Source organism: Rattus norvegicus, chromosome 5 (assembly GCF_021556685.1).
Source record: "Rattus norvegicus strain SHRSP/BbbUtx chromosome 5, alternate assembly SHRSP_T2T, whole genome shotgun sequence".
Taxonomy (NCBI): Eukaryota; Metazoa; Chordata; class Mammalia; order Rodentia; family Muridae; genus Rattus; species Rattus norvegicus.
In genome coordinates, this window is record NC_141538.1 from 61651005 (window position 1) to 61663404 (window position 12400).

Below are 12400 nucleotides of genomic sequence, written 5' to 3' on the forward strand. Positions count from 1 at the left end.
AGAGCGACTTCCAGGCAGCTAGGATGAGTCTTCAGCCCATACCAACAGTAACACCTACTCCAACAAGGCCAAACCTCCTAATAGTGCCACTCCCTGGGTCGAGCATAAACCATCACAACTGACTCATAAGCTCTCTTTTGCTCTCCATTATACCCACATGCTCTCACACTTATGTGCAAATATGTATACTAAGATAACTAACACCCAAAAGTTAGCAATGCTATGTCCAGAGCTGAGGGAGCTAAAGCAGAAGACTTTCCATGAGCTTCAGACCAGCCTACACTACATGAGTTTCATTAGTAAATCTTTTCTTCGGAGTCAGGGTCTCATGACCAGGCTGGCCTTTAAATTGCTGTGCAACTTAGTATAACACTGACCTTGATCTCCCTGCCTCTAACTAAGTGCTAAGGTTATGGGCATGTACCCCCCATAATTCCAGTTCAGGGGATGCCATTCATGGTCTCTTCTGACCGCTGCATGCATGTGGTCCTTAGACAAGCATAAAAAACAACAATCAGCATAAATCCAGCCTAAACTCTCTATCGGGAAGGGGTGGCGCACTCCTGCGGCTCTAGCTCTATAGAGGACTGATAGCTTAAAGGCAGGCTAAGACACAAAGCAGCACTGGATTTAATCAGGGCTGGAGACACAGTTATGTGCTTAAGCACACACTTCTCTTGCAGACACAAAGCAGTACTGGATTAATCAGGGCTGGAGACATGGTTGTGTGCTGAAGCACACACTTCTCTTGCAGAGGGCATGAGTTTGGTTTCCAACACCCATATCAGGTAGCTGACAAAAAGCATTTCAGCTACACACACACACACACACACACACACACACACACACACGCACGCAGAGTTAAAAATAATAAAAGCACACCAGGCGTGGTAACTCCTGCTTTTAGTCCAGCACCTGGGAGGTAGAAGCAGTTACATCTCTGAGTCTGAGCCTGAGCATCCTAGTCTACAAAGCCGGGGCTGTTACACAGAGAAACCCTGTCTTGAAAAAAAAACAAAAAAGGAAATTAAATAGTAGGGGGAGAGTAAATAAGAAAAAAGAAAGAAAAGGCACTAACTGTGGGTGAAGACACCCTGCTGCCAGGCCTGATGACCCCATGTTGATCCTTGCGAACTCAAAGAAGGAAAGAGCTCATCACAGGATGTGCCATGACATGTGTGTCCTTGCACAAACACATACACGTAAATACACACAAGTAAGTTATTTGACTCACAGCACCTCCCAGACAGAGCATCTTGTGCACACCCACAGTCCTAGCCATCAGGAGATGGTGGCAGAAAGATCACAGGTTAAGGTTAATGTCAGTTACCCAGGGAGCTCAAGGACAGCCTGAATAAGATCCTGCCTAAACAAAAGCAAAAACAGCCAGACAACAAAAGCCACAGAAGAGTGGTGCAGGATATTTGATCACAATGTAAACCCCAAGATTGTGATATGACTTGGCTCAACCCTTAGCACACACCTTTAATCTTGATAGCTAGAATACAGACACACCTTAACCCCAAACAATGAAGGTAAAATTATAGCAGGGAGCATCCATGTTAGAAGTGATGTCTAATTTGAGTGGTAGACAAAGTGACAATCAGAGAAAGATCTGACAAAACAGGATATGCCCAACTCTCAACGAGGAGAGAGAAAAAAGAGACAACCTAAGAGAGAGCAGAGGAGAGGAAGAGAGGGGGGAATTTTACAGAGAGGTTCAAGAGAGAACAAGCTAGACACAGGTGAAGACAGAATAAGCCAGCGAATAAGGAGTGATTAGAACAGACTAGAGTTACTCTGAGGCCAAGCAGAGCAATGCAGTCAGAAGCTGACAGAGAAGCCAGATTTGAATCAGTGTGGAGAGGAGTTTGAGCCAAAACAGCTGAGTTATGCCAGCCAACAAGAATTCAGAAATAGCTATAAAGGGTGATCTTATTCAGCAGCAAGTCTGAGGCTGAAAACATTCCAGACCTAGGTTAGCAGATGGAGGCAGAAAGCTTCAGAGACAAGTACAACTTGTAGAATAAGTTACTCTTACAGAAGGGAGGTGAGTTGTTATAAAACTGAAGTGGTTTCCTCACAAATTCTGCACATGTATAAACAGCACATATAAAACACTGAATCATCAGTGTGAACTTATATATGCTGCCTCTAATTCATAGAAAGGGGTGAGGTAGATCAAACTTCATCAATGAGATTATTTTTCCACACAGGATCTCGCTCTTGTCCACCTTGGCCTGGTACTGTACTTGTCATGTAACTCTGTGGTCTCTTAACTCACAGTGACCCCCTCCTCTCTCTTAACTCAGTGATCCCTTCTCACTGAGCCTCCCAGGTGCTGGGATTATAGACATGAGGCACTACACCTGCCTCAGTGAGGCTTCCGTTGAGAGGCTTTGAAGGTAACAAGTAACTAAAAGGAGTTTAAGAGTATTCTCCATCTGGCACGATTATGTAAACTAAACACTTAAGCATAACATAAAACACTTTAGACAAGGTCTCCCTCCACAGTCCAGACAGGCTACGAACCCACTGCAATCCTCTACTACAGACTCCCCAGTGCTGGGAGTTTCAGGCATGACCCACCACACTCAGAGCTTGCTGTTCTTCCACAGGCCCTGCACTCAGGTCCCAGCATCCACATCAGGTAGGTCTTAATATCTGCAACTATTGCTCTTGCAATCTGGCACCCTATTCTCATCTCTACAAGCACCCAAACTCCCACGCACTCTTCTACCTAGAGACACAGACAGACATTCGAAAACATGCACACACACATTGCTCCCAAATCAATCCTAAAAGGGTATGATAGATTAATAAGTCTTGAAATACCAGACTTCTAAAATAAGAGAGAAAATGATCACTGAAAGTTCAATGCCAGCTTAAGCGACAATGAGACGGTTTCTCAAAAACAGATATAGAACAAAACAAAGACTTCTACCAAAACCAAAAACACTTACCAGGTCCCTCATCTGTGCCGTTCTGAGCAGCTTCCCAAACTACCAACTTTGTCCCACAGCCATCTGTTGACATGGACTCTGAATAGTCTGCAGGATTGAATGTCCTGGGGGGTTGAAGTAAAGAAACAAGCAACTAAAGCACGCACTGAAATTACAGAATAAACTGTCTAAAATATACCAAACTTTGCCAGCCTTGGGGAGGCAGAGGCAGGCAGATCTCTGTGAATGAGTCAAGGCCAGTCTGGTCCTTGGCAAGCATGACAGCCAGGGCTACACATGTCTAAAAACAAAACATGCAAAAAAAAAAAAAAAAAATACTCAAAACCAAATAAGCCCAAGCTCTTTCAAAGGGCTGCTATAAAAGGCTTCCCCCTCTTAATATTGGATAATGACCAGCTCGTTTAGCCATTGTGATGTAGGTATGTTTTAAACACTTATTTTTATATGGGTGCACCACACACTTGAAGTGCCTTCAGGGGTCAGAAGATGGCATTGGATTTCCCTTAAACTGGACTTACAGATGTTTGTGGAATCAAACCCAAATCCCTCTGGAAAGCACCCAGTGGTTGTAACCACTGAACCATCTCTCCAGCACCTACAATGATTTTGTTTGGGTTATTCTGTTTTGTTTTTAGACACAGTCTTTCAATGTATGGAACGTGTAAACCAGAGTGGCCTTAAACTTACAGAGATCTGCCTATAACCCCTACCTCCTCAAATGCTGGGCTCAAAAGTTCGTGACATCCTGACCACCCTCATAGAAATTTTTTTATTTAGTATGGAGACTCACATGTGCTACAGCACACTTTCCTTCTACCCCCGCCCCCACCCCCAAAGTCCCAGGGACAGAACTTAAGTCTTAGCAACAAGAAACTTTAATAACCACTAGGTCCAATGATTTGAATGTTTTCATTTTTTGTTTTTTTTAGATGAGGTATCACAGTATAGTTCTGGCAAGGCTCAAACTCACCTAAATTTGCCTGCCTCTACCTCCTACACACTAAGATTAAAGACAGGATTAATTAAAGATTAGCATTTTTTAAGCCGGTCTGTTTCATGTATCTGAGGCTGCTGCCTGTAAACTATGTAAGTAAAGATGACCTTGAACTTCTGATACTGTAGTGGGTCCCCAGACCTTAGCACAACTGACGCCATGCTGGGAGTACCACTCAGGCCTTGGAACCCAGCACACAGGCAGCACCGCCTGCCAAAAGGAGGACGAAGACCTAGTCCATTTTGCTTTGGGGAAAGTCCCTAAATATACTGACCTTGCTCTTTGGCTTCTGTAGTTCCACTTTTGGTTAACTGAAGTGTGTCAACCCAGGAATGTGGGTTTTGTGATTAAAAGCCCATTCTGAGAAAGGCTCAGGGTTGCAAGGAGGTCCGTCTCAAACACCCAGAGTAGTTGCTAATAAAAATTTCTACTGGCTTGAACCATGTCTGAATGGTCGTCTCTAGAGGGTATCTCCTAACAATACTCCTTGGAAGCCCAAGTCTATACCACCATACCCAGTTTAATGGTGTGCTAGGGACTGAACTTTGTCTGTTCGAGGGAGGCACTGCATCAACTACACGTCCAGCCAGCCAAGCTCACTTATCTTTGACAAAGGTTACTTGAGGATCATCTACCTACTCTGGGACAAATGGCCTTCAAGTTTCTACAATATGGTTTTTGGCATCCTAAGAAGTTATGAAAACCTTGGAGCCTTTCCAGCCTAGAAAGAACACCATTGAAAATTTCCAATGACGGGACTGGAGAGGTTCAAGTGGTTAAGAGCATCTGTTGCTCTTGCAGATTCTATGCGCAGCACCCACTTGAAAGCTGAAAATGGCCTAGAACTCCCAGTACCTAGGAAACCTCTTCTGGTCTCACATGCACCTTCACGTCCACGGTACAAAACCTACAATAATCAAGCCCACATAAAATTACATATTTAAAAGTCTCAGTGAGAGCTAACACATAAAGTGTGAACATGTCTCCTTCCCCTTGTGTCAGAATCAAAGCTTAGGCTGTCCTAAAACCTGTTATGTAGACTAGCCTTGAACTCAGAAATGTGCTGGTTTTGAGCCTTCGTGTTGGGATTAAGAAAGCGCCTGTTGGGGTTGGGGATTTAGCTCAGTGGTAGAGCTCTTGCCTAGCAAGTGCCAGGCACTGGGTTTGGTCCTCAGCTCCGAAAAAAAAAAAAAAAAAAAGAAAGAAAGAAAGAAAGAAAAAAGAAAGCACCTGTCATAACACCAAAAGATTTTTAAGATTCTTTTTACTTTCTATGTATGAATGTGTTCCCTACATGTACATATATGCACCATGTGCACGCTCCCTGCCCACGGAGTCCAGAAGAGGTTGTAACACATGATATAAAGCCTGGGTGCTGGAACCAAGCCCAAGTCCTCTCCAATAGCAGCAAATGGACCATCTCTCCAGCGCCCCTAACTTTGGATTCATATATGGATATAGCTAAAGAAATGTTTTGTTTACACTTCTTTGTATTCTCATTAAAGTCCTAAGTGAAGGGCTGGTGACCTGGTTCAGAGGTGAAAGAACTCGCTGTCTGCACTGACAGGCTAAATCCATGTTGCAATATATACAGAAGAACACGAAGTAAACAGAAATGCTACGTTTAAAGGCTAGGGTTCCTCATTCAAGTTTTCTTGGTATGAACAAAAGAAACGAAGAGATAGAGAAAAGCTAGAGATAACAGTATAAACCTAGACTATAACACCCACCTAGAATGCTCAGCCTTTACTACCCCCACTCAGGACTGACAAGTCACTCTCACACACACACGTCTCGTGTTGAGTAGCTAGATCTAGCAGCATCTGTGCAGTGGCTTCCAGCTAGGCAACTGAGGACATTGTGCACAACGCCCGCTCCCCAGGGAGCAGCTGGTGTCTGCAGACAGTTTAGTAGCTTCATGAGGAAAGGGGTTATGTTAGAGACAGAAGGGTCGATATGAAGCACATCCGCCACACCAATAGTCACTCAAGCAAACTCCAGCAGGGCAGAGCCTTCAACCCTGACTTAGCATCCACTGCAGCAACACCACGACTGTTATTATCCCTTACAACAACCTCTGATTAGGTCAGAGGCAGACGAATTAGAACAGGTACAACTACAGCAACAAGACGGTCAGGACTTACCCCATGCTTTGAGCAGACAGCCTTCCTGCCCCTCTGCCCCTGCCACGCCCAAATCCTTTAAAAACACAATTATACAATATAATTGAATATTATTGAATGATTAAATGAAGCCATTTCAGGCCAATCTGGGCTACAGGGTGACTTTGCAACCATCATAGATTATAGTATGAGCCTTTTTTCTAAATCAATCAATCAATCAATCAATCAATCAATCACAAAGGCGAGAGATAGCAAAGTGGTTAAGAACACTCCTCACTGGTTTCTCTACCAGAGGACCTGAGTTCCACCCCCAGAACTCACACGGCAGCTCACCCATTCTCTGGGGCATCTGATGCCCTCTTCTGGCCCCCACAGGCATTGCACACACACAGCACACAAATACATCCATACACATAAAACATTTTAAATTATAAATAAACAACGCCTCAACAATGGTGGCTCACGCCTTTATCACCAGCAATAAGGAGGCAGAAGCAGGCAGATCTCTGAATTGGACGCCAGCCTGGTGGTCTACAGAGCAAGTTCCAAAAGAGCCAGGGCTATGGAGAAACCCTGAATGGAAAACAAAACAAAACACAAAACCCCCAAAAAATGATAAGCTATCCTTGCTTTGTTGGCAGTGTAACTATGTATTATATCAGAACTGTCCATACTTCTGCCTCTGCTTCTCAAGTGCTGGGATTACATCTATACGCCACTATAGCTGATTATAAAAGTGGTTTTCACAATCCATCTGAAAATAACCAGCACGATTCTTCAAAGTGACATAATCCAGATCTGGCATAGCTCGGCGGTGGAGCATATTCTTACCAAGGACAGGCAGTGAGTTCAACCTTCAGCAGCAATAACAAAACCAAAGCAAAATGTAGAAAAAGAACCCAGCATGATCTAAATGGTTCCCTCACAGCCAACTTAGAGAGCATTCGTTCATAATGCATTTCCACTCACTCATCCTTACAAGCCAGGGCAGCACCGGCCGCCTGGTCCCCCTCCTCACCTCTGCCTCGGGTCCGCTTGCCCCGCTCTGAAGGTTTGTCTCCTTGGCTGCAATCAACTCCATTCTCTTCACCTTTGACTACAGAGGAAAAAGAAGACAGGCCATTTACTAACCCTGTACCAGATTCATGAGGCCCTTACAAAACCAAGAACAAATGCACAGAAAGTGTCAAAAACCCAACACTCTCTTCTAATCCCACAAGTTCAAGTCCAGCCTGGTCTAAATTCTAACAAAGGCTCCATACGGAGGGAGATCTGTTCCAAGAGCCCACCCCACCCTCCAAAAAAGGTCAAAAGTCAAAAACAGGTTAAAATGTAAACAACATTTAGAAATCAAGAAAGATAAAAAGTAGCAAAAAACTAGAAGCATGTGACCAAGGACTACTCCAACACTAGGGTGCCGAAGCCGAGAGAACCGTGAGTTCAAGTTCAAGGCCACACAGACAACATAATCAGACTCTGCTTTGTTTTTTGTTTGTTTGGTTTTTTTTTTTTTTTTTTTTTTTAAAGAGGGAAGAGAGGCAGGGAGGCATGGAACAAAAATGTGGAAATCAGATAGAAAAATGAAATTAAAATAACATGGTAGCACATGTCTTTAATCCCAACACTCAGAAAAGACACAAGATCTCTGTGAGGCCAGCCTGGTCTACATAGCAACCTCCAAGACAGTCAATCTACGTAGAGACACCTTGTCTAAATAAATAACATGGTAATTTTAGCCTCTCTGTCTAGATGTACCCTCATCTAAAATAAATGTTCTTTAAATAAGAACAAAACCAACACTCATTACAAAAGGATGCTGTAAATACACATCACAGAAGTTACTGCTTAACAAAAGGAAACGTGTAAGGTAACAGAGACAAGATAGACTTCTGCTTCTCATATTCATATTGGCTCCAATGGCTCCATACCATACAAAACCTGGCCACCAGATACGCTATCATTCACTCCACTTTCTAGTTGCCGCTTAGCTCTCACCTGAGCTTGGTCTCTTTTGGTACATTTAAATTTATCATATCCCTTCCTTTAATCCTCACCTGTTTCTGAACTTTACTTCTCTCCAGAAAAAGTTCTGGGTAAGATTATTAAACTGTAAGACCAGGTGTTGGGGCCCATCCCTTTAATCCCAGCACTTGGGTGTCAAGGGACAGCAAAGCTCTGGGAGTTTAAGGCCAGCCAGGGCTACACAGTGAGATCCTGCCTCAGAAAAATAAAAACCAAGTATTATATAAGACCTAGAAATGTAGTCAAGTAAAGTTCAAGCAAAGGCCTTTGATTCAATCCCTAGCACTAAATTATACATTTCTATTACTTAAAATACTTTATTTCTCATTCTTAATGTTATTGTCCGATTAACCTTCACTTAAAAATAGAGCTGGTGGGGGGCTGGAGAGATGGCTCAGAGGTTAAGAGCACTGACTGCTCTTCCAGAGGTCCTGAGTTCAATCCCCAGCAACCACATGATGGCTCACAACCATCTGTAATGGGATCCGATGCCCTCTTCTGGTGTATCTGAAGACAGCTACAGTGTAGTCATATAAATAAAATAAATATATAACAAAAAAAAAAAAAAAAAAAAAAAAATAGAGCTAGTGATACAATTCAGTGGGTGAGGGCTCCTGTCAAGCCTGATGACCTGAATTCAATCCCAGGACCCAAATGGAGAAGAGAAAAGCTGCAGACCCCCATGCGTATACCAAAACATGTGAATCCACATATAAACAGTATGTATGTATGTATGTATGTATGTATGTATGTATGTATGTATGTATATATATATATATATATATATATATATATATTTTTTTTTTTTAATTTAGAGTGAGGGATAGTAGTGGGTGTCTGTAATTTCACTGCTTCACTGCTGGAGTAAGAGGAATCTTAGTTAAAGTCAGCTCAGGATATATATTCAAAGTGTAATTAGTTTCATAAAGACTTGGAGAAAATGTGGGGGAGCTCTTTGAGGCAAGATTTTATGATATAGCTCAGGTTTGGCTCTGAACTCACAATTTTCCTACTAAAAGGTTTCAAAATCTAGGATTACAGACATCACCTGGCTATGAGCCATTTGAAAAATCTGTTTACTCCATTACTACAGGTTGTCACAGCACTCCCTATGAAGTTATCTCCTGGGCTTTCCCAAGTAAAATGGTGTCAAAATATGGATCCAAAAGAAATTGTTCAAAGAATTCTGCCTTCTGAATTTGACTCCTTTAATTTGTAGGGGGAGATAGATGGGTGACAGGGTTTCATTATGTAGCCCTGGCTGGTCTGGAACTCAGGACGTAAATCAGCCTGGCCCTCCCTCAGATTGAAGACACATCTGGACATCTCTAATTTAATCCACGTCTATACCATGAATGTCTGTCTGTAGGGGAAGAAAAAATAGCTTCATACGAACAAACCAATACCCACCCAAACTCCACTTCCAGCTCTCTTGGTTTCTAACCAGTCTGAAAGGACAAGAGTGAACTACCTGAAGCCCAGGTTGGCACAGGCCCTTACAGGCTGCCCTGTGTGACCCAGTGTCAGTGATGGTGATTGATAGAAAAACTGGCAATGCCAGTCAGTTCACAGTCACTCGGGACTGTTCTCTCGGCTTCTGGGTGTGAGAATGGCTAGGAGAAGAGCTGCACTCACACTCTCGGCCTCGGCTGCCACCTCGTCCCTTCCGGTTGTTGTTTCCCCGTCCTCGACTTGCTTCTCTCTCTGTCCTCTTCTCTCTGTTTTCTTTGTTTTCTGAGCTTTCTCTTCCAAAATTCTTCTTCTTTCCTCCTACAGTCTCCCATGAAGTCTATCAAAAAGTAGAATTCTATAATCAGAGTGGTCACACAGCTTTCACAACTTACAATGTATTTCTTTCCCATTTGTGGGATGTAAAACCATGTCAGGAAGTTTGGTAAGGTAGAGCGGATCAAGACCCGGAGACCCAGCTCCCTGCCAGACTCCTGACTTGCAACACAAGCCATGCTTCTCACATAAAAGAAATGTGTCATGTAAGCTCAAGAGTTCTCCATGCTAGTGAGGTTCCTAGAGGACCAGAGGGCTTAGCCAATAAGCTTCCCTTCCCAGACACTCCTCCCTGCAAAAGGTATTTAATCTCAGGCCCACCCTGAGAAGTGGAGTATATGGCTTTATGTATCCATTTTCCACCACCACAATAAACTCTGTAGAACCATGGACTTTTATGTTTTCATCAAGATCCACCATGGGGAGCCATAGGGAAGGTATCCGCCTACAGAGCCACGGCCTAACCTCCTGTAGAAGGCCTCCTGTAGAAGGCCTCTCTGCACGCCCAGCCACAACTGCTGCCAAGCCAAGGAAAATCACCCCATGAGACAAGCTGAAGCTCCCCAGACCCCTACTTCTGTTCTCTGCTCTCCCATGACTCTCAGTGGCATCTAGGCATCCAAGAATCTGAGAACCCCACAGGGACCCCCAAATCAGCTCCAGCTTTCACACGTCTATCTCAGACTGCTTTCCCACCTCCAGAATAGTGTCTCTGAGCTTCTCCACAGTCCAGCACCCACCATGGCCGCTGGGATAAGTGCAGTCAAACTTCCCAAGTTCTGCCTCCCCAAGCGGCCATGCCCAGTGGCAGAAAGGCACCAGGTCTACAACCCTACAACCATTTAGTTCTATTTCCAGGAAACAACAAAATACAACAAAACAAAACAAACAAAACCCAGAGGGATGGCTCAAAATTATCCCATCTCAGTTTTAAGCAAGTCTTGGCTTGTGAGCTAGCCATAGAGGTACAAGAATTTATTTGTGAGGGAAATTAGGAAAAGAAACCTTTAAGGAGTTTGTCCAGTACTATCATAAACATGAAAGAGAGACAACTATGCACCTGAAGTGTTTTAAAGTGAACCAAGTAATTATAAAATACAGATTTCCAAAGTAACTTGAGACAGCAGAAAGTTCAGGAAGGCAGATTTAGCTTTGATTGTGTGTTGAATTTGAGATTAGCCTGTCCCACAAGAAACCCTACTTCCCAAAGTACATGCTTTTTCAAGGATATCTGAAGGTGTGCGTGTTTCTTGGGTATTATGAAAACTCTACAGCACTGCCTTATTAATAAGGAAGAAATCGGCAGGAAACAACTTCTTCAAGCTGTTTACTAGGGACTTGCCCTGTTCTGGTAGAGGTACACCCAGATACTTTTTAATGTATTGCCATTTCTTGTGTTGGGTAAGCGTCTGTTTTGGGTCAGTGTTTCATGTAGCCCAGGCTGGCCTTGAACTTGCTATGTAGCCAAGGATACTTCTGATACAGCATCCCATGTGCAGGGATTATAAGCATGCATCATTATGCCTGGTTGCTATTTGTGTGTGTGTGTGTGTGTGTGTGTGTGTGTGTGTGTGTGTGTGTGCGCGCGCGCGCGCGCGCGCGCGTCACAACTCACAACTTTTTACTTTTTAGCCCAGGCTGGCCTGGGATTCACTAGATAAGGTAGACTGATACACACTCAAGGCATTCTTCAGTGCTGGGATGACGATGTAAGCCACCACAGTACTGTGGAAGCAAACAGGAAAATCAAGCCTTACACATGCCAGGAAAGCACTCAACCAGCTACCTTTGAACTACATCCCAACACATAACTGCAAATTTTAATGCATCCCTTAACATTGCACTTTCCCAATAAATTCTCATCTGTGGTATATTAATTACAGAGAGAGCAGTACTCTGCAACATGGAATTTTACAGATAGTTTCAGCTGCACAAAAATAGTGAACTACCTTCCAAATTATATGAGCTTTAAGCAAACAAAATTCTTTGTTATTGCTGTGTTGAGAACCTATAGAGTCTATATAGTCCTGGCTGTTCTTGAACACAGAGATTTATCTCCCCTACTGGTGCTAGGATTAAAAGCATAAGCCACCATGAGTGTCTACGTGAAGGCTTGTTTACCATCTGCTTGCCTAGCATCCACAAAGGTCACAAGTGGGTGCCAGATCTCCTGACACTGGAGTTACAGCTGTGAGCTGTTGTGTAGGTGCTCTGCAAATGTACCGTGTGCTCTTAACTGCTTAGCCATGTCTCCAGCCCAAAACCTTCTTTAAAAGCAGAGTATAGTTACAGTATTTGGTATCTCACAGCACTCCAATTTTATACAGTGAATATTTGAAACAGCCTCCCCTCAAAGCAATAATGTGACTAAGCCCAAACATAGAAAAGAATGGCATCTGCCAGGTTTAGTGGCTCACACCTTTATTCCCAGCACTCGGGAGAAAGAGGCAGGCAGATCTCTGTGGGTTCAAGGCCAGCCTTGAACATGGAGTCAAAGCTAAAAGTAGGTTCCA

At 43.5% G+C, this 12400-nt stretch overlaps 1 protein-coding gene across 26 annotated transcripts in view; it reads right to left on the reverse strand.

Moving 5' to 3' along the window:
- The window catches only part of Ubap2 (ubiquitin-associated protein 2), an 88992-nt gene that overhangs the window by 30989 nt on the left and 45603 nt on the right, over positions 1 to 12400 (reverse strand). For all 26 annotated transcript variants that reach the window (NM_001107928.2, XM_087548892.1, XM_087548898.1 and 23 more), the window contains 4 exons: positions 9738 to 9891; positions 7099 to 7176; positions 6102 to 6156; positions 2964 to 3067 (listed from right to left, as the gene is read on the reverse strand). In NM_001107928.2, coding sequence (NP_001101398.2) covers positions 2964 to 3067; positions 6102 to 6156; positions 7099 to 7176; positions 9738 to 9891 — 391 coding nt within the window. The remainder of the gene's footprint in view (positions 1 to 2963; positions 3068 to 6101; positions 6157 to 7098; positions 7177 to 9737; positions 9892 to 12400) is intronic.